Source organism: Cherax quadricarinatus, unplaced genomic scaffold, assembly GCF_038502225.1.
Source record: "Cherax quadricarinatus isolate ZL_2023a unplaced genomic scaffold, ASM3850222v1 Contig2228, whole genome shotgun sequence".
NCBI classification, from domain to species: domain Eukaryota; kingdom Metazoa; phylum Arthropoda; class Malacostraca; order Decapoda; family Parastacidae; genus Cherax; species Cherax quadricarinatus.
Genome location: NW_027197254.1, coordinates 1 through 26,954, shown reverse-complemented (window position 1 = coordinate 26,954; position 26,954 = coordinate 1). Strand labels below are relative to the sequence as shown.

Sequence of the window (26,954 nt, the reverse complement as noted above, 5' to 3'; positions counted from 1 at the left end):
GCACTCTCTCTCTCGCACTCTCTCTCTCGCACTCTCTCTCTCGCACTCTCTCTCTCGCACTCTCTCTCTCGCACTCTCTCTCTCGCACTCTCTCTCTCGCACTCTCTCTCTCGCACTCTCTCTCTCGCACTCTCTCGCACTCTCTCTCTCGCACTCTCTCTCTCTCGCTCTCTCTCTCTCGCGCGCACTCTCTCTCTCGTGCACACACACTCACTCTTTCACGCTCTCTCTTTCACGCTCTCTCTTTCACGCTCTCTCTTTCACGCTCTCTCTTTCACGCTCTCTCTTTCACGCTCTCTCTTTCACGCTCTCTCTTTCACGCTCTCTCTTTCACGCTCTCTCTTTCACGCTCTCTCTTTCACACTCTCTCTTTCACACTCTCTCTTTCACACTCTCTCTTTCACACTCTCTCTTTCACACTCTCTCTTTCACACTCTCTCTTTCACACTCTCTCTTTCACACTCTCTCTTTCACACTCTCTCTTTCACACTCTCTCTTTCACCACACACACTCACTTTTTTTCTCACACTCTCACACTCACACTCTCTCACACACTCACAAACTCTCTCACACACACACACACACACACACACACACACTCATTCTCTCACACACACTCACACTCTTTCTCACACTCTCACTCACACTCTCACTCACTCACTCACACTCACTCACACTCTCTCACTCACACTCTCTCACTCTCACTCACTCACACTCACACTCACACTCACTCACACTCACTCACACTCACTCACACTCACTCACACTCACTCACACTCACTCACACTCACTCACACTCACTCACTCACACTCACTCACACTCACTCACACTCACACTCACTCACTCACACTCACTCACACTCACTCACACTCACTCACACTCACACTCACTCACACTCACTCACACTCACACTCACTCACACTCACTCACACTCACTCTCACTCACTCACTCACACTCACTCACACTCACTCACACTCACTCACACTCTCACTCACTCACACTCACTCACACTCTCTCTCACACTCTCAGTTGTAGGTTCCTTTTCATCTGTGATAATCTAATCTTTATGAACTAATCTGGAACACTGTGAAAGTAAATATGATTAAGATGAGGGCTGAGTTTTATATAATCTGACACCAAGATGGAAATAAATTAAGTACATGCTATTAGTTACTATAAGTGAAATTCCTCTTAACTTCGAATTTCCTCATTTTCAAAACCACATTATCCTCTCATATGCATTAGTCAATACTTGAACTCAGGATGCTCTCGTTTCTTCCAGTGTTCATCAGTCTTTTGCTGTTCCCTAATATTTTCCTCTCTCTATTTTCCAAGCCCTATTTATACTTCATGTTACCTTCAACCTACCTGCCGAGGGTGTGGAATGCAGAGTTTGAGTTCTGCGTATATTTTCTCGACTTTGAATGGATGGTCGTCATCTTCTTCAAATGCCCTCATGTTCTGGTTCATGAGATCACCTTCTGGTCCACTGCACGTCAGAATAAAACATGAATATTTGCAAACACATCTAAGTTAAAACAGGCACTCTAATCATATGCTAGAAGTACTTGGGTTACTAAGTGCTTACAAATATGTATTTAAAATACCATCTTTCTTTCTTTCATTACCCATATATAAAACTTCTAACATAGATAAGTGAATAACACTCTAAAATGATCGCATCATACATGCATATATTAAGCAAGCCAACCCACATTTGCCATAAACAAAATTTACCTGCTTCCAATCTCTTCCTTTCTATTTTTACCTTATTCAACCACTTAACCAAAAGTTTGAGTGTGGGGGATGCATTATACAACTACAGTTTTTACCTTCTATATTACAGTGTTTTATTCCTGCATTAGCAAAATTAGATTACAATAAAGCTTACCAAAACAATATGTATGACCAGGACAAAATGAATTTTTTTTTTAACATGTCGTGTTTCCCACTGACGCAGGGTGACCCAAAAAAGAAAGAACCCCCTCCCCTCCAAAAAAAAACTTTCATCATTCAACACTTTCACCATCAATCATACATAATCACTGTCTTTGTAGAGATGCTCAGATACAACAGGTTAGATGTCCCTCCAAACTGCCAATATCCTCAACCCCTCCTTTAAAGTGCAAGCATCGTACTTCCCATTTCAAGGACTCAAGCCTGGCTAACTGGTTACCCTGAATCCTTTCACTAAATATTACCCTGCTCATACTCCAACAGCTCGTCAGGTCCAGAAAACCATTCCTCTCCATTCACTCCTAACACGCTCATGCACGCTTGCTGAAGTCCAAGCCCCTCACCTACAAAACCTCCTTTACCCCCTCCCTCCAACCTTTTCGGGGATGACCCCTACCCCGCCTTCCTTCCCCAACAGATTTATACGCTCTCCAAGTCATTCTATTTTGTTCCATTCTCCCTAAATGACCAAACCACCTTAACAGCACCTCTTCAGCCCTCTGACTAACAATTTTAGTAACTCCACACTTCTTCCTTATTTCCACACAACGAATTCTCTGCATAATATTTACACCACACATTGCCCATAGACAGGACATCTCCACTGCCTCCAGCCACCTCCTCGCTGCAGCATTTACAATCCATGCTTCACAGCCATATAAGAGCGTTGGTACCACTATACTCAAATACATTCCCTTCTTTGCTTCCATAGATAATGTTCTTTGTCTCAAGATCCCACAATGCACTACTCACCTTTTTTCCTTCATCAATTCTATGGTTAACCTCATCCTTCGTAAATCCATCCGCTGACAAGTAAAACATTCACTTCTTCCATACTCCCTCCCTCCAATGTGATATCCAATTTCTCTATCTAAATTATTTGATACCCTCATCACCTTACTCTTTTCTATGTTTACTTTCAACTTTCTACCTTTACACATCCTCCCAAACTTGTTCACTAACCTTCACAACTTTTCTTTAGAATCCCCCAAAAGCACAGTAACAGCTATTATTCAAAGGATATCTCCACAGAATGTTAGTTTGGAAAAAATGAGGGCAAAGAGTGAGGAAAAGGAAGAGAAACCAAGCAAGATTTTTTTTTTGTTTTTCACTGGGTTTCCATGATGGTACAGTACTCAATAAAGATCCACTTTTGTAAAAACATTTTAAAACAAAGGTTTCCCCTGCTCAAGAGTGTTTCTCAGCAATGGCTTACAGTGCTCGTCACGGCATTATGCCAGGCGAGTGCCCCTGCATAATGCCGTGATGAAAATCAAAGGCCTACCATACAGGCGGGTCTTTTTTTGTCAGTGCATTATGCCGGATAGCAGCCATTAGCATGACATTACAGCCTGCTGCCACACTCCACAGTGACTCCTCAGTGCTCACGTGGCTGCCGTGGTGAGAGGAAGTGCTGCACTTTTCTCTCATCCACCCCATTTTTTGTCCTGTGTTCCCTTTGGCTTTGGGGCTATACATGTTTGATTATGGGTAAGTCTTTAACACCTGAAACTATAGCTCAACTCATAGGGCTTCACAAAGCTGACCACCAGACGAAAGAAATAGTGGAGAATGTTGGTGTGCGTGAGTGTTCAGTGAGGAACTGGGTGCAGCGTTTCAAGGCTGGTGGCGGTGTCGAGATACCGTCTGCCAAACTTCGGCCCGGCCCCACGAAGAAGACATCTGTTCATACCTTAAATGTGTTAAAGAAGCAGTTATAGAGTACACCTAAGATAACTGCTAGAGAATTGAAAGAAAAGAACCCACATCTTCTCTCAGAGGTGTCAGAACTGGGCTACAGTAGTCACCGCCTGGTTAAGAAACCAATCCTCTCCAAGCCACAGAAGAAACATGCTGGATTATGCAAAGAAATATCTTCATCAGAATTCTCAACAGTAGCCTGAAGTACTTTGGCGTGATGAAGCAACCTTCACTGTCACCTGTAATCATGGTGAACATGTGTACCGGCCCAGAGATAGTGACCCGTTAGATAGTGTCTGCACTTTAACCCTTTCAGGGTCCGTCCCGTTGATCTACGGCTTTACGTTCAGGGTCCAAACCATAGATCTACATCATGAGCTCAGCTCACTCTGATAAACTGTGAGTGGTACATTTGGGCCTAGATATGAGAGAATACATCTATGTGGTATGTGTGCACCACATAAAACAAATCCTGCAGCACACTGTGTGTATAATGAGAAAAAAAAACGAGACCATGATTTTCGATTAAAACAGCGACTCTGCAGTGTTTTTTCATATGTTTTTTTATAGTTGTATTTGCGATTTCTTGGCCTCATTTGATAGAATGGAAGACATATTACAGAAATAGAGATGATTTTGATTGGTTTTAGCACTGGAAATGGCTTGAAATTGAGCTCAAAGTAGCGGAAATGTTAAATTTTTGCTGATGTTCAAGAGTAAACAAACGACCTCACATGTGTAATACACGCCAGCTGGTGGGTCTAATATACATTCACAAATGTGGTGATGATATTTATACAATTATTACAATATTGCATAACAATAAATCTTCTATTTTTTGGTGTGAATAAAAATTCATTATGTGAATAAAAAATGAAAATGGAATCTATTTGTAAAGCCTCAAAACGTAACTAATGAACAGAGGAAATGTTAGTTTAGTGCCAGGAATACCTACATTATTTATTCTGGACCCTATTTTGAAATTGGAATATTTTGAACTTTGTGTTAAATTGGCCAAATTACCAACTTCCGATCACTTTATTTTGTAGCTGAAACAGTTGACTTGGCGATTACTTGTGCTCAATCGATAGAATAGAATTAATACTAGTGAAATAGCTAAGAATTTGGTCGACTGGAATAATGTAATTGGCCTAAAATGGGAGTCAAAGTCGGCAAAATCGCTGATTCATAAATACTGCTGACACATCAAAATTCTCAAGAGCATAATTTCGTCAATTTTCCATCAAATTTCGTACTTTTTGTTTTATTACCTTCACAAAAAGATTCTCAAGCATTTCATAAGAAAAAATAACTAATTTTTTTTTTTTTTAAATTCTTGGACACTGGGCACCACTTCAGATTTTGGCAATGGACCCTGAAGGGGTTAAAGGAGGGGTTTCGGATATTTGCTGTTTTGAGTACCATCTGAACTGTCATATTTGTGTGCCTCTGCAAAGACAAGTGATTATGTGTGAATGATGATGAGGGTGTTTTTCTTTTTGGGTCATCCTGCCTTGGTGGGAGATGGCCAGTGTGCTGGAAACAAAAAAATGAACCCTAGCCATGGCTAGATATAAATTTTAGCAAAATATGCTAAGAAACATGCGAAATCAAATGATCACCACCAGCAACTACAGAGTAAACAACTTCAGTGAGTGTGTACACTGTACATACATAACACTATCTTTGGTTGGAAATATAAACACATATGCAGTTTAATGTGATCCTTTATTGACAATGTTTCGCCCACACAGTGGGCTTTTTCAAGTCACAAACAGATCTACCTGGGGTGGAAGGTACGCGAGTATTTATAGTCAGGTTCAGAATGTTGAGGTCAGGTGGAGAATGCTGTATCTGATCATCTACCGAGTGGGCTTATAGAGTCTAGAATCTTATAGAGTCTATAACCCCACTCGGTAGATCATCAGATGCAGCATTCTCCACCTGACCTCAACATTCTGAACCTGACTATAAATACTCGCGTACCTTCCACCCCAGGTAGATCTGTTTGTGACTTGAAAAAGCCCACTGTGTGGGCAAAACGTTGTCAATAAAGGATCACATTAAACTGCAAATGTGTTTATATTTCCATTGTGTTGGTATTTTATACCATTCATTGCCACTATCTTTGGTTGTCCTCATAATTTAGTACAGAGTAAAAGAGGTGCCAGACCATCTGCTTGACATGCTGTGAAGATCAAGCTCTTCACAGCATGTCAAGACCAATATTGGAAAATGTAGCAGTAGTGTAGTGTTTGCCTTACAAAACATAGACAAACCAGATGAAGTACAAAAAATAGGCAAGCTACAGAGTGATTCTTAGAGCTAAAATACACGAGGAAACCACAAGGGGGTAAAAAAATAGATATGATAGCTGTGAAGAGTGCCAAGTATGTTACAATTTATTAGGTGTTCATCACACACCCATTTGTGTATACCCTCTAGACCAGCCAAACTGATAGTCAGGTTAGAGCTGTTTATCAGCAGCCCCAGCTGCTCTAAATTCAACAAAATCACTGTTACTATTCTTGAAACAAATGCTTCTCAAACTTTCTGATGTGGCAGACCAGCAATTTGTTTTTCAGTGTGCCAGGGACCAGTGTACGGTTGCCAAATTGGCTCAGGAAATTGTAATAACATGACTGCAAACAAATCACAGAACAAATGGGGCTCAAACTCACTCACCTATAACAGAAGTGTTTTAGGACTTGCCTACTATGGGTCCCAGCCCCACCTGTTCTATGATTAAAGTGAGAAGAAAGAGGAAATCATATATCCTTTTTTAAAAAGTCAGCTGTCACCCACCGAGGCAGGGTGACCTGAAAAAAAAATGTAGAGTTTTTCTTTTTACATTTAGTAATATATAAAGCAGGGATCACTAGCCCCTTGCTCCAAGCATTTTAGTCGCCTCTTATGACACGCATGGCTTATGGAGGAAGGATTCTTCTCCACTTTCCCATGGAGATGTATCAAAAATACTAAAACAATTGAATTCAGTTAAAAAATTTACAAAAGCAAATGTTAATACTACTTATTTAATGAGCATTTTTTAAAATACCTAACTTTTACTAATGAAAAAGTCGAGCCTGCTTCTCGTTCACTGCATCTGCAGGGGACCAGTGACACTGTGTACCATTACAGTGGACCCCCGGATTACGATGTCATTGGATTACATAAAATTCGGATTAAGTAAAGTTCTTGCGTCAAAATATTGGCTTGGTTAATGACAAAAAACTCGGTTAAAGTCATTCGTCCAGAAAGTGTCCACACAGCCTGAGCGGCCCGGCTAAAGCTCCCGCTTCACACACGGAGGGCCCGGGTTCGATTCCCGGTGGGGTGGAAACATTTCGGCATGTTTCCTTACACCTGTTGTCCTGTTCACCTAGCAGCAAATAGGTACCTGGGTGTTAGTCGACTGGTGTGGGTCGCATCCTGGGGGACAAGATTAAGGACCCCAATGGAAATAAGTTAGAGTCTCCTCGATGACGCACTGACTTTCTTGGGTTATCCTGGGTGGCTAACCCTCCGGGATTAAAAATCCGAACGAAATTTTATCTTATCTTACAGCCAGTGTGCCACTGTTTAAAGCCAGTGAGGACGATTTCATGTGTACTTGCAATACAATTTGTATTATTCCATTGTTTTTAGTGCTTGTAACTGCTAAATAAGCCACCATGGGCCCAAAGAAAACTTCTAGTGCCAGCCCTGTGGTAAAGAGGGTGAGAAATACTATTGAATTCAAGAAAGAGATCATCGCAAAATACGAAAGTGGAGTGTGTCTCCATGCTGGCCAGGTTGTATAACAAACCCCATACAACCATCGCTACTATCTTGGCCAAGAAAAAAGCAATCAAGGAAGCTGTTGTTGCAAAAGGTGCAAATATGCTTACAAAACAGAGATCGCAAATACTCGAAGATGTGGAGAGGCTTGTTGGTGTGGATCAACGAGAGACAATTACCAGGAGATAGTGTTTTGCAGCCAATTATATGTGAAAAGGCAAGGCAGTTGCATAATGATTTTATTAAGAAAATGCCTAGAACTAGTGCTGATATTGATGAATTTAAGGCCAGCAAAGGCTGGTTTGTGAGATTTAAGAATCGTAGTGGCATACACAGTGTGATAAGGCATGGCGAGGCTTCCAGTTCTGACAAAATATAGCAGCTGAAATGTATGTGCAGGAATTCAAGGGGTACAGAGAGGCTGAACAATTAAAAGCCCAGCAAGTGTTCATTTGTGATGAAACAGGCCTGTTTTGGAAGAAAATGCCAAACAGGACCTACATTACTCAGGAGGAAAAGGCACTCCCAGGACACAAGCCTATGAAAGACAGGTTAACTCTCATGTTTTGTAGTAATGAAAGTAGGGATTGCAAAATGAAGCCTTTACCCGTGTTATCACTCAAACTCCCATAGTGTGTGATGTGGAGAGCAAACAGTAAGGCATGGGTCACTGGGGACATTTTCCTAGATTGGTTCCATGACGTGTTTGGCCCCAGTGTGAAAAAATACCTCCTGGAAAATAAATTGGAACTCAAGTGCCTCCTGCTCATCCTCCAGACTTGGAAGAGCGAATCGTGCTGGAGTTTAGTTTCATCAAAGTCAAGTTTTTGCCTCCTAACACCACTCCTCTCCTCCAGCCCATGGACCAGCAGGTCATTTCAAATTTCAAAAAACTGTACACCAAAGCAGTGTTTCAAAAGTGCTTTGAAGTGACCTCAGACACTGAAGTGACCCTAAGAGAGTTCTGGAAAGATCACTTCAGTATCATCAGTTGCATAAACCTTATTAGGTAAGGCTTGGGAGGAGTGACCTGCAGGACTCTGAACTCTGCTTGGAGAAAATTGTGGCCAGGATGTGTACAAGAGGGGGATTTTGAAGGGTTTGGGGCTGATCCTGACAAGCCTGTGCCAGTTGTGGACTCTACTGTGGCATTGGGGAAGTCCATGGGGTTGGAGGTTAGGTGGTGAGGATGTGGATGAGTTGGTAGAGGATGATGATGAAGAGCTAACCACTACAGAGTTGCAAGAGCTTGAGGTGCAACACGAACAGACCACAGCTCAGGAATTTAATTCAGAGGAGGAGGAAGAGAGATGGAGGAAGCTGCCTTCTTCAAAGATTAAGGACATTTGTGCAAAGTGGACTGAAGTTGAAACCTTTATGGATGAACATCACCCTGACACAGCTGTTGCAGGAAATGCTGGCAACATCTACAATGACAATGTTGTATCCCATTTAGGGAAATCTTAAAGAGACGCCAGAAACAGAGCTCTCTGGACAGATTTTTGGTGCGACAGGGGTCCAGTGACTCAAGTTGATCCTAGTGCCATTAAAAAACAAAGAAAGGAAGTAACCCCTGAAAAGGACTTGCTACCTGAAGTCTTTATGGAAGGGGATTCCCCTTCCAAACAATTGTAAATTCCTCCATCCTCTCCCCTCCTTCCGTCTCATCACTCATCAATACATCTTCAATAAAGGTGTCATTTTATTATTTATTTATTTATTTATTTATTCTGCATGTCTCATTGTTTTCTGTGTAAGGAAATGTATATTTCATGTAAAAAAATTATTTTGTTTAATACTGCAAGGTGTATGGAGCGGATTAACTGGATTTCCATTATTTCTTATGGGGAAAATTAATTCGGATTACGACAGATTCGGTATGAGACACGCTCTCTGGAACGGATTAATGTCGTAATCCAGGGGTCTATTGTACTTGGGGATTTGTGGACCATTAGTAGCCCACTGACCACTCTGAGAAGCATTACATTAACCCTTTGACTGTCGCAACCCCCAATCCTGAGGTGTCTCCTGGTGTCGCAAAATTTAAAAAAAAAAATTATTTTTTCTTATGAAATGATAGAGAATCTTTTCCCGATTGTAATGACACCAAAAAAACGAAATTTGATGGAAAACTGACGGAATTATGCTCTCGCGAAGTTAGCGATTTCGCCCACTTTGACCCCTATTTTCGGCTAATTCCATTGTTCCAGTCGACCAAACTCATAGCTATTTCTTTAGAACTCCATTTTTTCTATCGATTGAGTACAAGAAACTGCCCATTTACCAATATCAACTACCTAATAATGTGGTCAGAAATTTGCAATTTGGCCAATTTCACGAAAACTAAAAAATATGACAATTTCAAAATAAGGTCCAGAATGAACAATGCAAACATTCCTGGCTCTAAAATAACATTTTCTTTGCTCATCAGTCATGTCTCCAGGCCCCTCTGATATTACTCTTGCTTTCTATTTTGAATTTTTATTCAAACAAAAAATAGAAGACTTACTATTATGCAGACTACTGCAATACTGTAATAATTGTATAAATAACATCAACCCATTCATGACTGCATATTAGAATGGCTAGTTGGACATTTATTGGACAATGGCTTCATTTGTTTACTTTTGAACATTGGGAAAAATCAAACATTTCCCCTACTTTGAGCTCCATTTCTAGGTTCTTTTTATAGTAAAATCAATCAAAATCACCTCTATTTCTATAATATGTTTTCCATTCTATCAAATGAGACCAAGAAAACGAGAATACAACTATAAATACTATACGAAAATAGACCACAAAGTCTGCATTTTAATTAAAAAAAACGGTCGGAGTTTTTTTTTCTCATTATGCACTGCGTGCTCCAGGATTTTTTTTATATGGTGCACACTGACCACACAGACCCATTCTCTCACATGTGGGCCTACCAGCTTTCTCCTGCTTGATTTGAAGCCGCTAGAATTAATGAGTATATATACGTCAAACACGGTACCTCGAAAGACGTATATATACGGCCGCGACAGTTAAAGGGTTAAACTAGCAAAATAACCCAGGTAAACTGAGGAAGTGGTATTTTCAAAATTCAAGTGCTAAATTACTGTTGGTTACAAGAAGCTGCATTCTGGGCATATATTTTTTGCTGGTAGGTAGGAAGAACTACAGCCTATCTCTACAGAAAGTATCTAAAGAAAAGCTAACAGGTGATGGAGAAGTGAAAATTTCCTTATAAATAGCTGAGGGAAGAACTGTGTGTATAAAGAAAATAACATGAAAAATGATCTTTATAGATAATCGATCTAAATTCTGCACAGCACACTTTACAAGCTTGATAGTTACATTACAGATGTGAAGATACCTTACAAGCTTGATAGTTAACTTATAGGTGTGTAGTTACTAGAGGTATAGTTACCATATAGACTCGATAGTTACCTGACAGGTGTATAGTCACTATACAGGCTTCACAGCTACCTTATATTATTACCTTCAATTTCTTTTAAAGAATGTTAAACAGTTATTACTTGGATAATATTTTATGGTAATTCTTCTTTTATCAATGCTACATACAGTAAAGAGTATGTTTTGGCTTCAATACTCCCATACTTATTAATTACTTATACATCTTACAGCTTGATTATAATTGAAAAAAAAAAATAAACATACTTCCTACCCCACACTCAAATTATGAATGACTGTATTACCATAAAACTAAAGCATCAGGAAAGGAATGAGACTGAAATATTTAGCAGTAATTAAATACTGAACTAGTCTTTCTGTGCAATACCACTACTTATGATAAATATATATTCCCTTACGTATATACATTCCTATACATGAGCAATTAAGCTTTATACACTTTCATCTTGTAAAGCAATCCTACTTCATTAAAACAATACCATCACACATGTATATAGAACTTTATACTCAAATTATTGAAACAAGAATAAGCAAGAACCAAGAAGATACAAGCAAGAACAGAAACAGTACAGTTACAGAAATAAGTAAATTGTGAATGTTAATAAATTCATATTCCACAATATTCAAAAGACAAGTGTTGAATACAACAAGCTATACAATCAATCCATCTTCAACACTATACAGTAGTACAACCAAAAGATACTCTGCAACTGACAATTCATGCAGTCCCCAAAATACACTACTTACAAAGGTACAGGACACTAAGCAATCACATACAATATAAAGTACAAGGCCTATCATAATAATCTAGTACCTCCTTAGATTTGAGAGTCACATAACAGAGGGATTCATAAACAGCCTCTTCAGAGGTAGGTCGTCTTCGTGGTAGAAGACCCAAGGGTGTATGCTCGGACACAAAGTGTAGCCTGTCATTCCCATTTGTAGCCATGGTAGGTAGGCTGGGGGTCTCCACATTGTGGCTGGTTAATAAGGATTTGAATCAGGACAACTTACAACATTTGAAACCAATGACCCCACAGAGCCAAGCAGTTAATTGGAAGTAGCACAACCACAGAATAAACACAAGACAAATTACTAATAAACTACAGCATCCATCCAAAAAATAAGACTTCTAAATATCCACAAAAAAAAAAAAAAAAAAACTCTCAGGTGATGTACTGTGTAATGTATGAAGTATATTTACATATTCTAAAATTATGACGATGAAAAGTAACATAGTAAAAATTTGCAATTCTGCTTTTAAATCCATTCACTGAAATTTTTTTTTTTTTTTTTTATTATCACACCGGCCGATTCCCACCAAGGCAGGGTGGCCCGAAAAAGAAAAACTTTCACCATCATTCACTCCATCACTGTCTTGCCAGAAGGGTGCTTTACACTACAGTTTTTAAACTGCAACATTAACACCCCTCCTTCAGAGTGCAGGCACTGTACTTCCCATCTCCAGGACTCAAGTCCGGCCTGCCGGTTTCCCTGAATCCCTTCATAAATGTTACTTTGCTCACACTCCAACAGCACGTCAAGTATTAAAAACCATTTGTCTCCATTCACTCCTATCAAACACGCTCACGCATGCCTGCTGGAAGTCCAAGCCCCTCGCACACAAAACCTCCTTTACCCCCTCCCTCCAACCCTTCCTAGGCCGACCCCTACCCCGCCTTCCTTCCACTACAGACTGATACACTCTTGAAGTCATTCTGTTTCGCTCCATTCTCTCTACATGTCCGAACCACCTCAACAACCCTTCCTCAGCCCTCTGGACAACAGTTTTGGTAATCCCGCACCTCCTCCTAACTTCCAAACTACGAATTCTCTGCATTATATTCACACCACACATTGCCCTCAGACATGACATCTCCACTGCCTCCAGCCTTCTCCTCGCTGCAACATTCATCACCCACGCTTCACACCCATATAAGAGCGTTGGTAAAACTATACTCTCATACATTCCCCTCTTTGCCTCCAAGGACAAAGTTCTTTGTCTCCACAGACTCCTAAGTGCACCACTCACTCTTTTTCCCTCATCAATTCTATGATTCACCTCATCTTTCATAGACCCATCCGCTGACACGTCCACTCCCAAATATCTGAATACATTCACCTCCTCCATACTCTCTCCCTCCAATCTGATATTCAATCTTTCATCACCTAATCTTTTTGTTATCCTCATAACCTTACTCTTTCCTGTATTCACCTTTAATTTTCTTCTTTTGCACACCCTACCAAATTCATCCACCAATCTCTGCAACTTCTCTTCAGAATCTCCCAAGAGCACAGTGTCATCAGCAAAGAGCAGCTGTGACAACTCCCACTTTGTGTGTGATTCTTTATCTTTTAACTCCACGCCTCTTGCCAAGACCCTCGCATTTACTTCTCTTACAACCCCATCTATAAATATATTAAACAACCACGGTGACATCACACATCCTTGTCTAAGGCCTACTTTTACTGGGAAAAAATTTCCCTCTTTCCTACATACTCTAACTTGAGCCTCACTATCCTCGTAAAAACTCTTCACTGCTTTCAGTAACCTACCTCCTACACCATACACTTGCAACATCTGCCACATTGCCCCCCTATCCACCCTGTCATACGCCTTTTCCAAATCCATAAATGCCACAAAGACCTCTTTAGCCTTATCTAAATACTGTTCACTTATATGTTTCACTGTAAACACCTGGTCCACACACCCCCTACCTTTCCTAAAGCCTCCTTGTTCATCTGCTATCCTATTCTCCGTCTTACTCTTAATTCTTTCAATTATAACTCTACCATACACTTTACCAGGTACACTCAACAGACTTATCCCCCTATAATTTTTGCACTCTCTTTTTTCCCCTTTGCCTTTATACAAAGGAACTATGCATGCTCTCTGCCAATCCCTAGGTACCTTACCCTCTTCCATACATTTATTAAACAATTGCACCAACCACTCCAAAACTATATCCCCACCTGCTTTTAACATTTCTATCTTTATCCCATCAATCCCGGCTGCCTTACCCCCTTTCATTTTACCTACTGCCTCACGAACTTCCCTCACACTCACAACTGGCTCTTCCTCACTCCTACAAGATGTTATTCCTCCTTGCCCTATACACGAAATCACAGCTTCCCTATCTTCATCAACATTTAACAATTCCTCAAAATATTCCTTCCATCTTCCCAATACCTCTAACTCTCCATTTAATAACTCTCCTCTCCTATTTTTAACTGACAAATCCATTTGTTCTCTAGGCTTTCTTAACTTGTTAATCTCACTCCAAAACTTTTTCTTATTTTCAACAAAATTTGTTGATAACATCTCACCCACTCTCTCATTTGCTCTCTTTTTACATTGCTTCACCACTCTCTTAACCTCTCTCTTTTTCTCCATATACTCTTCCCTCCTTGCATCACTTCTACTTTGTAAAAACTTCTCATATGCTAACTTTTTCTCCCTTACTACTCTCTTTACATCATCATTCCACCAATCGCTCCTCTTCCCTCCTGCACCCACTTTCCTGTAACCACAAACTTCTGCTGAACACTCTAACACTACATTTTTAAACCTACCCCATACCTCTTCGACCCCATTGCCTATGCTCTCATTAGCCCATCTATCCTCCAATAGCTGTTTATATCTTACCCTAACTGCCTCCTCTTTTAGTTTATAAACCTTCACCTCTCTCTTCCCTGACTTATCCCCCTATAATTTTTGCACTCTCTTTTATCCCCTTTGCCTTTATACAAAGGAACTATGCATGCTCTCTGCCAATCCCTAGGTACCTTACCCTCTTCCATACATTTATTAAATAATTGCACCAACCACTCCAAAACTACATCCCCACCTGCTTTTAACATTTCTATCTTTATCCCATCAATCCCGGCTGCCTTACCCCCTTTCATTTTACCTACTGCCTCACGAACTTCCCCCACACTCACAACTGGCTCTTCCTCACTCCTACAAGATGTTATTCCTCCTTGCCCTATACACGAAATCACAGCTTCCCTATCTTCATCAACATTTAACAATTTCTCAAAATATTCCTTCCATCTTCCCAATACCTCTAACTCTCCATTTAATAACTCTCCTCTCCTATTTTTAACAGACAAATCCATTTGTTCTCTAGGCTTTCTTAACTTGTTAATCTCACTCCAAAACTTTTTCTTATTTTCAACAAAATTTGTTGATAACATCTCACCCACTCTCTCATTTGCTCTCTTTTTACATTGCTTCACCACTCTCTTAACTTCTCTCTTTTTCTCCATATACTCTTCCCTCCTTGCATCACTTCTACTTTGTAAAAACTTCTCATATGCTAACTTTTTCTCCCTTACTACTCTCTTTACATCATCATTCCACCAATCGCTCCTCTTCCCTCCTGCACCCACTTTCCTGTAACCACAAACTTCTGCTGAACACTCTAACACTACATTTTTAAACCTACCCCATACCTCTTCGACCCCATTGCCTATGCTCTCATTAGCCCATCTATCCTCTAATAGCTGTTTATATCTTACCCTAACTGCCTCCTCTTTTAGTTTATAAACCTTTACCTCTCTCTTCCCTGATGCTTCTATTCTCCTTGTATCCCATCTACCTTTTACTCTCAGTGTAGCTACAACTAGAAAGTGATCTGATATATCTGTGGCCCCTCTATAAACATGTACATCCTGAAGTCTACTCAACAGTCTTTTATCTACCAATACATAATCCAACAAACTACTGTCATTTCGCCCTACATCATATCGTGTATACTTATTTATCCTCTTTTTCTTAAAATATGTATTACCTATAACTAAACCCCTTTCTATACAAAGTTCAATCAAAGGGCTCCCATTATCATTTACACCTGGCACCCCAAACTTACCTACCACACCCTCTCTAAAAGTTTCTCCTACTTTAGCATTCAAGTCCCCTACCACAATTACTCTCTCACTTGGTTCAAAGGCTCCTATACATTCACTTAACATCTCCCAAAATCTCTCTCTCTCCTCTGCATTCCTCTCTTCTCCAGGTGCATACACGCTTATTATGACCCACTTCTCGCATCCAACCTTTACTTTAATCCACATAATTCTTGAATTTACACATTCATATTCTCTTTTCTCCTTCCATAACTGATCATTTAACATTACTGCTACCCCTTCCTTTGCTCTAACTCTCTCAGATACTCCAGATTTAATCCCATTTATTTCCCCCCACTGAAACTCTCCTACCCCCTTCAGCTTTGTTTCGCTTAGGGCCAGGACATCCAACTTCTTTTCATTCATAACATCAGCAATCATCTGTTTCTTGTCATCCGCACTACATCCACGCACATTTAAGCAACCCAGTTTTATAAAGTTTTTCTTCTTCTCTTTTTTAGTAATTGTATACAGGAGAAGGGGTTACTAGCCCATTGCTCCCGGCATTTTAGTCGCCTCATACGACACGCATGGCTTACGGAGGAAAGATTCTTTTCCACTTCCCCATGGACAATAGAAGAAATAAAAAAGAACAAGAGCTATTTAGAAAAAGGAGAAAAACCTAGATGTATGTATATATATATATGCATGTGCGTGTCTATGAAGTGTGACCAAAGTGTAAGTAGGAGTAGCAAGATATCCCTGTTATCTTAGCGTGTTTATGAGACAGAAAAAGGAAAAGAAAAAGAAACCAGCAATCCTACCATCATGCAGAAGATTTTCCTAAGCTTAAATCCATTCACTGAAAGGCAGAAGATAAAAGACGAGTTTAAAGGAAATAAAAAAAAAAAACTGTTGAAATTTTTATAAACCATAGTTTTTTACACTCTTTATACAAAAAATAATACACTATTTAAATACTGCTCACGTGCAACAGTAGGAAGACAAATAAATCTCCAAGTCAAGATGTATAAAAAAAACAGTAAGGTACAGTTATCACTAAATATATATATAGTACTGTATATATATATATTTTTTTTTCAACAAACAAGCCGTATCCCACCAAGGCAGGGTGGCCCAAAAAGAAAGACGAAAGTCTCTCTTTTTAAATTTAGTAATTTATACAAGAGAAGGGGTTACTAGCCCCTTGCCCCCAGCAGTTTAGTCGCCTCTTACAACACGCATGGCTTACTGTGGTGATTTAGTTTAAGTTGATGAGAACAAGGATAAATGTGGTTATCATAAAGTGTGTCAGTATATATACACCATGTATTGATAGAGAGAAAGTTGTCATGTGTTATGTCCTCCCTAGAAAGTTAGGCAAGGAAGTAAATAAGGCATATAAATAAATAAGATCAGCATAGACATGCAAGAAATATTTGCCTCTGGCATGGTGTGGTGCCCTTCTTACTCAGTAAACTGTTGATGCTTGTGAGTAGGTGCTAGCCTCTACTGTGTGTAGTGCAATTACTTGTTAAACTTCCAGTTAAATAATTAGAGCTATGCTCAACAATGGTCCTCAATACACTGGAAGTAAATGGCATTATACCAACAATAGTGAAGAAAACACACACTGACAAACAAGGATTTACTGGGATAATGTTTCAACCTGTTAAGATTTGAGTTAACAAGAGCTCTAATGGACTGACACTTTGCCCCAATAAATGCTTCTCCTGCAAAGGTCTTCTTCAGGAAGGTGCTTGACCCAAAGTGACTTCGCAAATTTCAATCTAAGCTTTTATTGAGTGTGCAAAAATGTGTGGAAGCACATGTGCAGGTGTGCATGTGCATGTGCATGTGCATGGGTGAATGTGAGAGTCCAAGAGTGAGTGTGAATGATCTATGTGAAGTACAGTGTATTTACCAAGTATACTACAGCAAGAGGACTCCTTAAAAAAATACCGAGAAACATTTTCCATACTGCAAGAATTTTCAATTCTAATCAATATTTGTACTGAGAATCCAATTCATTAAAAGAATACTCAAAAAATTATACATATTCATTTAAGTACACTTTTTCTACACAAGATTTAATGCAAGCAACACCAAAGCACAGGCTGATACAGCTATCTGGTAATGAATTTAGTCCTAGATAGGACTATAATTTTAAGAAAGTGGAGATGGATGCAGTGCCAACTTCATTAACCAAGGCTAAAAATCTCAAACTGTATCTCTGGAACTAAGACAAATGGCAGTTGACTACTCAAGGGAAATGGACAATTACATTCACTTCAAATACAGTATTTTATGTTATAAGATTCAAGGATTAAATCATTTTCAATAAAAGTGTCTTACACGATTTAATGTATATATGTGTGTGCGTGTCCATTTTTCTACATACTTGGCACCACTGAATGAAGGTTAGTGTTTTTATTTTTCAGGAGAAGAGGGTAATGGGGAAAGGGGAAGAATGAAAAAATATTAAGACATATAGGAAGGGATATTTTAAGTTTATCTCTCTCAGGTATTGAGTGATTATTTAAGAATAGTTTAAATATTCAAATTCATTTGTATCAAAAATATTATAGTGTATTCCACAGTGCTATAAAAAGATAGTAAACTAAATTCTGCACCTAGAATCTTAGTTGACAAAACTTCACCAGAGGACCATACCATGGTTGCTACAAAATATATGCAACATATCACATCACTACTTAGAGAAGACTAGTTAATAGTCGAGAAGTCTAGCATAGAATTAGTTCCTAGTATGTCAATATGAAGAATTACTATACCATTAATATGGCTCACCCTGAAAAAAGTGAATGGAAATCACTGAATACTCACTTGACCATATCCGTGGAAAGAGTTTCATATATCTTATTATCATAGTTGTCTTGCCCTCTCTCCTGAGGAAACCCTCTGAAAATAATTATAGTAATTATGGCATTTATATTTGTAGAGTATAAAAGGAAATATTCTAAGAATTCTAATAAATGAATGCATGTAATTTTTTAATCTTAAAATCTTTACTGTAATTGATATGCAGCAATTTGTTGCCTCAAAGGCAAAGTTTTTTTTTTTTTTTCAACAAGTCGGCCGTCTCCCACCGAGGCAGGGTGACCCAAAAAAGAAAGAAAATCCCCAAAAAGAAAATACTTTCATCATCATTCAACACTTTCACCACACTCACACATTATCACTGTTTTTGCAGAGGTGCTCAGAATACAACAGTTTAGAAGCATATATGTATAAAGATACACAACATATCCCTCCAAACTGCCATATCTGAAAAAAAAAAAAATGCATGAACCTGACATGCTAGACTATCAATAAAGCTCCAATTGTGGTTGTTTAAAAAAAAAAAAAAAGTACATCTTGGGCAATTAATTCTTTTTAATAAGATAGTTTTTTATGTAATAAAAATGTAAAAAAAAAATGAGATGTACAGTTAGTACTTGGGAGAACTTTTTTTTATTGTCTGGATGACTATCAAGGTCCTCAGTTTCTACTAAGAACAAAAGTAAATTAAGTGGAGTAGGACACTCACAACTGTCATAAAGAATTGCTTAAAATTCTTTATAAGAAAAATGCTAATAACAGCAGCCATCTTTAAATGTCTGCCATGACTACACTAGGAATTCAAAGGAATAAGTCACAATACCATGGCTGGAATACTTGACAACTAACCCACAATCTGAAGAGGAAACTTGGGATGTTTAGGTCTTTCCTGAGCCATGATCAAGTCATGACTGACTTGTAATGGTACAGTGATGACAGTGTTGATGAGGAGGAAGACAATGGAAATGTGAGGTTTTCAGTGTTAAGCAGAAATTTTGTTCTTCTTAGTTTTCTATATTTTCATTAGTAGAACTTCACAGTTCCTCTGACTCAGACAAACTTATTCTCAGTCACCACCATCAATCACAGCAGTGTACACCTCATCATCACAAAAAGGCAAGCAAAATTACTGTAAATTACATACAGTACTATAAATAAAAATATAGTACAGAACTGTACTGAAGTACAACAGATTACAGTACCTTCATTCTTAGTGTCTAGCTGTCTTCTGAACCAGTAAATCAAGTCTGCTAGTTCAGAAGACAATCAGACGATCATGAAATATTAATTTCACGATTTGGAGGTTTTGGACAAGTGGCAATATCATACACCCCATCTCCACTATTAGGCCATTGATTAGAGGGGGTTCACTGTATATAAATAGTAGTCTCAAATAACAAGTGGTTATATTCCTGAAAAATCAGGAGTTTTACAAAAAATTGTGTTATACAAACCTAGGAATATATGGGAAAAATAGGAGTACAACCTCTCCTCACCTAACGACGGAGTTCTGTTCCTAAGACCACATCGTTAAACAAATTTGTTGTTAAGCGAGGAGCATACTATGATGGTAGTGAGTTTATGTCAACCATCTTTGATATTGTTTTAATGTCATCTTTGTGCCATTTATAGCATTTCTGGTATATTTTTACATGTTTATACAGTAGTGTACTGTATACTGAAATAACAGAATAGAGGAAATCAGCTCTAATATACATGATTATGAATGCATACTGGTCAGAGAGCCTGTCGTAAGTCCGAGGCATCGGTAAACAAGTAAGTTGCTAAGTGAGGAGAGACTGCATTGAAAAATCAATCCTTGGATGTGCGATACATAGGATTCTACTATTATTTTTTATTATTAACACACCGGCCAATTCCCACCAAGGCAGGGTGGCCCAAAAAAGAAAAAGTTTCATCATCATTCACTCCATCACTGTCTTGCCAGATGGGTGCTTTACACTAGTTATAAAGCTGCAACATTAACACCCCTCCTTCAGAGTGCAGACACTGTACTTCCTATCTCCAGGACTGAAGTCTGGCTTGCCGGTTTCCCCTGAATCCCTTCATAAATGTTACTTTGCTCACACTCCAACAGCATGTCAAGTATTAAAAACCATTTGTCTCCATTCACTCCTATCAAATATGCTCACGCACGCTTGCTGGAAGTCCAAACCCCTCGCACACAAAACCAACCCTTCCTAGGCCGACCCCTACCCCGCCTTCCCTCCATTACAGATTTATACTCTAAGTCATTCTGTTTTGTTCCAATTCTCTCTACATGTCCGAACCACCTCAGCAACCCCTCCTCAGCCCTCTGGATAATAATTTTGGTAATCCCACACTTTCTCCTAATTTCCAAACTACGAATTCTCTGCATTATATTCATACCACACACTGCCCTCAGACATGACATCTCCACCGCCTCCAGCCTCCTCCTCGTCGCAACAGTTATCACCCATGCTTCACATCCATACACGAGTGTTGGTACAACTATACTCCCATACATTCCCCTCTTTGCTTCCACGGACAAGGTTCTTTGCCTCCACAGACTCCTAAGTGCACCACTCACCCTTTTCCCCTCATCAATTCTATGAACCAACTCATCCTTCATATACTCATCTGCTGACACATCCACTCCCAAATATATAAATACATTCACCTCCTCCATACTCTCTCCCTCCAATCTGATATCCAATCTTTCATCACACAATCTTTTTGTTATCCTCATAACCTTACTACATGTCTTAAATTTTCAGTAAAAAAAAAAAAAAATAAAAACATGAAAACAACAAGCTTGAAGTTACAGTGCAACCTCTCATTAATGGACTAATAGGGAGGTTAATACTGATTGTCCACAACTCCCAAATTATGAAATTAATATTTCATGATCATCCAGTTGTCTTCTGAGGTAGTGGACTTGGTCCACTGATGCAGAAGACAATCAGACGCATAAAATACGGGTACTGTAACCATTAGTACCACAGTACAGTAATTTTTTAGAACTCTACGCAATTCACAGTAATTTTACTTACCTTTTTGTTGTGGAGAGATGAGGTGTAAATTGCTGCGATAGATAGTGGTGACTCAGAACCACTTTTATTCTGAGTCAGAGGAGCAGTAAAGTTCTACATGTACTAGTGAAAATAATGTAGATGGCTGAGATGTTGAAAGATAAACAGGTTAAAAGAATGTATCCATCTTCAACTATATACCACCACACAGATGCTGGTTACTTATGAAACATTCTCTAAGAATTTGTAAGTGCAGATAATGATCCTTCGCTTCACTTTATAATAATATTAATATCTTTATTTCTACAAGTACATGTACATGGTATACAGGCCTAGCTTACATTAATGACACTAATATACAGAAAACTGCTAATTATGCAGAAAATTTCAGGCAAACTAGGTCAGTTTTGTCCCAGGATGAGATCCACACCAGTCAACTAACACCCAATTACCAATTTTACTGATGAGTGAACATTGACAACCGGTGTAAGGAAACAAGCCCAATGTTTCTACCTTTGCTGGGAATTGAACCCTGACCCTTAGTGTGGGAAGAGAAAGCTTTTGCCACCAGGCAAGTCAGTGTACTTGATGAGAGCATTAATTGTGTCTCGTACAACTGACAACTTTGCTGATGTCCCAAATCTCTTTGTTATTGACATCACCACCACCACTACCCTGTTCTATGTCAAGAGACTGCTCAGCAATTTCTTCATCATTAAATATTTGCCTGTACCAGACAAATGGAGTTAGCAGACTTGGCTGGACACTATCACTAAGGATAAAATGCAAAATTACAGATTCTTGTCCATTTTTTCTGATAATTAGAATATCTGACTAATTTTTTGTCCAAAATTGAAGAAATTGAAGAAATCTTCGCTGTATTACCTGGACAGGATTTCGGGGATCAACATCCCCCATGGTCCAGTCTGTGACTACAAATTTTGTATAAAATTTTATGTCTACTGTAATCTTTGTATGGCTCACAAAAAATAAAATATTTGATTTCAATTACAGTGGACCCTCGACTAACGCTATTAATCCGTTCCTGAGAGCTCATCGTTAGTCAGAATAATCGTTAGTCAAGTTAATTTTCCCCATAAGAAATAATGGAAATCAAATTAATCCGTGCAAGACACCCAAAAGTATTGAAAAAAAAAAATTTTTAACACATGAAATATTAATTTTAATACACACAAACTGAAGAAGACATGCACAGTTACATGACACTTACCTTTATTGAAGATCTGGTGATGATTGATGGGATGGGAAGAGGGGAGTGTGTTGATGGTCTTAGTGTTTAGAAGGGGAATCCCCTTCCATTAGGACTTGAGGTGACAAGTCCTTTTTCGGGGTTACTTCCCTTCTTCTTTTAATGCCACTAGGACCAGCTTGAGAGTCACTGGACCTCTGTCGCACAACATATCTGCCCATAGAGGCCTGTACCTCCCGTTCCTTTATGACATTCCTAAAGTGTTTCACAACATTGTCAGTGTCACCATTAAACACTTGTTCAGGTTTCAGTCCTTCACTGTCTATGTACTCCTTGAATTCCTGCACATATTTTTCAGCTGCTTTTTGGTCCAAACTGGCAGCCTCACCAGCCTCACACTATGTATGCCACTACGATTCTTAAATCTCTCAAACCAACCTTTGCTGGCCTTAAATTCACTCACATCACCACTAGTTGCTGGCATTTTTCTAATTAAATCGTCATGCAACTTCCTAGCCTTTTCACATATGATCGCTTGAGAGATGCTATCTCCTGCTATCTGTTTTTCGTTTATCCATACCAATAACAGTCTCTCAACATCTTCTATCACTTGCGATCTCAGTTTCGAAAACATAGTTGCACCTTTGGCAAGAACAGCTTCCTTGATTGCCGTTTTCTTGGCCACAATAGTAGCGATGGTTGATTGGGGTTTTGTGTACAGCCTGGCCAGCTCGCAGACATTCACTCCACTTTCATACTTAGCAATGATCTCTTTCTTCATATCCATAGTAATTCTCACCCTTTTTGCTGTAGGGTTGGCACTAGAAGCTTTCTTGGGGCCCATGGTGACTTATTTTGCAGGTGCAATCATAAAAAGGCTGTGATAATATGAAATGTTCTGATTGTATGCTTGGAAGCGACCTCGGTGGCTGGCTGGCTTGTAAACACTGGCCAGAAGTGGACGCGTCTCAGACGGAACGAATAGTGTTGGTAGAGTTTTTTAGCGCTAATCGAGGCAAAATTTTTGCGATAAAATGTATCGCTAGTTAGATTTATCGTTAATCGATGCCATCGCTGGTCGAGGGTCCACTGTATAATTTTATGTAGATTGCTTATTATAGGAAATGAACAATTTGGGTAGGGTTGCAGAACAGTTTCACAATAGCTGTAAGAGTTACAATGCTATAACATTTTCCAGCTCTTGGTTGCAAATACCTTGCAAAAAAAAAAAAAATTATGAGCAATCTTTAACCAGATAATGGCCAGATCTACTGGCTCATGAATTATTTAACATCCTCTACAAATCATGGGTTACATGTGAATTCTATCACTGAAAGAAAATGGCATCAAGTAAAAAAATAAGAAATGAATTCAATACTCACTCAACTTGTAAATGCTGAGCCTTTGGAGTTTTACTAAGCTTGGATAATGTTGCAAGAACCTGAGAGTACATATATGAAGAATATTAGTTGAAGAATGGCCCTACTACCACCAAACATCAAACTTTTATCACAAAGATAATAAATAATCAAAAATATCAATTCACATAATTATACAATACTATCTGTTGTATGTGATACACTATGTACAGCTCTGCAAAGATAACCTGTGTGGAAAAAGACAATTAAGCAGGAACAAGTTTTAATACAATCATAATGCTCTAAGCAGAACTTATTGAGTCATGACATTATAAAGCTCTGCTTAGAGCAAAACATTCATATAAAAGCTTGTTCTGCATACTTGCATCTTGTCTTATGTTATATATCCTCCAAAGACAACTTACCTTTCCAAAATCAGAAAATTCAAAGAGCATCTGTGGCTCAAAGAGTTCATCTTTATGCAAGTTGAACTTCTTCTCACAAGTTTGTAAGAAGATACCTATGTTCTTCATGCACAAAAACTGTGGAATAGAGATAAAATATCAGCAAGTTATACTACATAAGAGAGATTAATAGATATAGTGGCAATAACTTCCATAGTCTATTTTACTATCCCCCTTTAGAGTACAATATGAAAACTATACTCTTTGGAAACTGCACTTGTTAATCAAAATAATATTTGGAGCAAAATATGGTAGAAACTATATAACTGCTTCACTAAACCAGTGTAATACAACTTTTGAGTTACTGTATGAAAAAACTCCAGGAACTTTTTCCTGCCAAACTAAGAGAGTATCCCACATGCTTAAAGCAACCCAAGTACAGTGGAACCTCGGCTTATGAATGCCCCACCATGCGAATTTTTCAGGATACGAAGAGTCACTATCGATTTTTTGCTTCTGGATACGAACGAAATTTCAGGATGCAAAATTCCCCCTCAAGGAAGGCTCCTTGGTGAGGGGCTCTTGATCAAGGGAACTGGATCTGTGCTCCACTTCCCTAAATTAACAATAGTAATAATAATAATAATAATAAATAATAATAATAATAATAATAATAATAATAATAATAATAATTATTATTATAATACATACATATTAATAATAATACACTGCAGCAGGCCTTTTGGCCCATACTAGGCATTTCCTTCACAATCCATCCCACTAACAGAATATCTGCATAACTCAATTTTCAATGCTACCCAAGCAATAACCTTTGAAGATAAATTATGTAATATCACAGTCACTAGCGAAATGGTTATCAAACAGATAGACTGTTTGAAGCAAAATAAATTGCCTGGTCCTGGAGCTTTTTTCAAGGGTTCTTAAGGAATGCAAAATGGAACTCTGTGAACCTCTAACTAATATTTTTCATTTATCTCTTCAAACAGATGTAGTGCCTGATATGTGGAAGATGGCTAATGTAATTCCTATTTTTAAAGCAGGGGACAAGCCATTACCGTCAAATTACAGCCCAATAAGCCTAACCTCAATTGTAGGCAAGTTTCTAGTCAATTATAGCTGATAATATAAGAAGCCATCTCGATGGATGGATTAACCCTTTGAAGGTTTCGGACGTACTAGTACGGCTTACGACCCAGAGTTTTTGACGTACTAGTACGCCTAAATTCTAGCGCCCTCAAATCTAGTGGGAGAAAGCTGGTAGGCCTCCATATGAAAGAATGGGTCTATGTGGTCAGTGTGCACGGTATAAAAAAAATCCTGCAGCACACAGTGCATAATGAGAAAAAAAAACTTTGACCGTTTTTTTGGAATAAAACAGCGACTTTGCACTGTATTTTCGTATGGTATTTATTGTTGTATTCTAGTTTTCGTGGTCTCATGTTATAGAATGGAAGGCATATCATAGAAATTGAGATGATTTTGACTGGTTTTACAATGAAAAGTACCTTGAAATTGAGCTCAAAGTAGCAGAAATGTTCGATTTTTACCAAAGTTCAAAAGTAAACAAATCATGCCAAGCGTCCAATACACATCAACTGGTGAGTCTAATATTCTTTTGCAAGTGCGCCAATATGATTCATACCATTTTTTACACTAATGCAGTAGTCTGCATAACAGTAAATCTTCTATTTTTTGTGAGAATAAAAATTCAAAGTGGAAAGCAAAAGAATGTATGAGGGGCCTTGAGACGTGACTAATGAACAGAGGAAATGTCATTTTAGTGCCAGGAATGTATTTCTTGTTTGTTCTGGACCCTATTCGGAAATTGGCATCTTTTGAAATTTGTGTGAAATTGGCAAAATTGCTAAATTCTGACCACTGAACTGGATAGTTGAAATTGGTAAATGGGTGGTTTCTTGCACTCATTCAATAGAAAATATGAAGTTCTAGCGAAATATTCATGTTTTTTGTCGACTAGTACAGTGGAACTGGCTGAAAATGGGGCTCAAAGTGGGCAAAATCTCTGATCCGTAAACATCGCCGAGACCGCTAACTTCGCGAGAGCATAATTCCCTAAGTTTTCCATCAAATTTCATATTTTTGGTGTCATTGTGATCAGGAAAAGATTATCTATCTTTTCATAAGAAAAAAAATTTTTTTTTTTTAAATTTGGCCGACCCTGAGAACGAGTCTCGGAGAGGGCCTGTCGACCCTCAAAGGGTTAATTATGAAAAACGAGGGTCCACTGTATATGCAATCAGATCTCAGTAAATAAGTGATATCACAATATGAAAAATAACCACTATATATAAAAAAAAAAAAGTTTCCAAGCACTTGTGTGATTTCTCACATTATCAAGGAACTGTAAAAATAAAAGGACAGCAGAAGGCTTATAAGGCTGAGATATC

General features: G+C 38.6%; 1 protein-coding gene across 1 annotated transcript in view; it reads right to left on the bottom strand.

Moving 5' to 3' along the window:
- Positions 1 to 24,663, bottom strand: part of LOC128696498 (proto-oncogene vav) — a gene marked incomplete at both ends in the record, with an annotated part of 56,451 nt that extends 31,788 nt beyond the window's left edge. Inside the window, 4 exon segments of the mRNA XM_070081291.1 lie at positions 1,371 to 1,491; positions 18,546 to 18,620; positions 24,146 to 24,204; positions 24,547 to 24,663. Of these exon segments, the coding sequence (XP_069937392.1) occupies positions 1,371 to 1,491; positions 18,546 to 18,620; positions 24,146 to 24,204; positions 24,547 to 24,663 (372 nt within the window).
- Between the last annotated feature and the right edge of the window lie 2,291 nt (positions 24,664 to 26,954).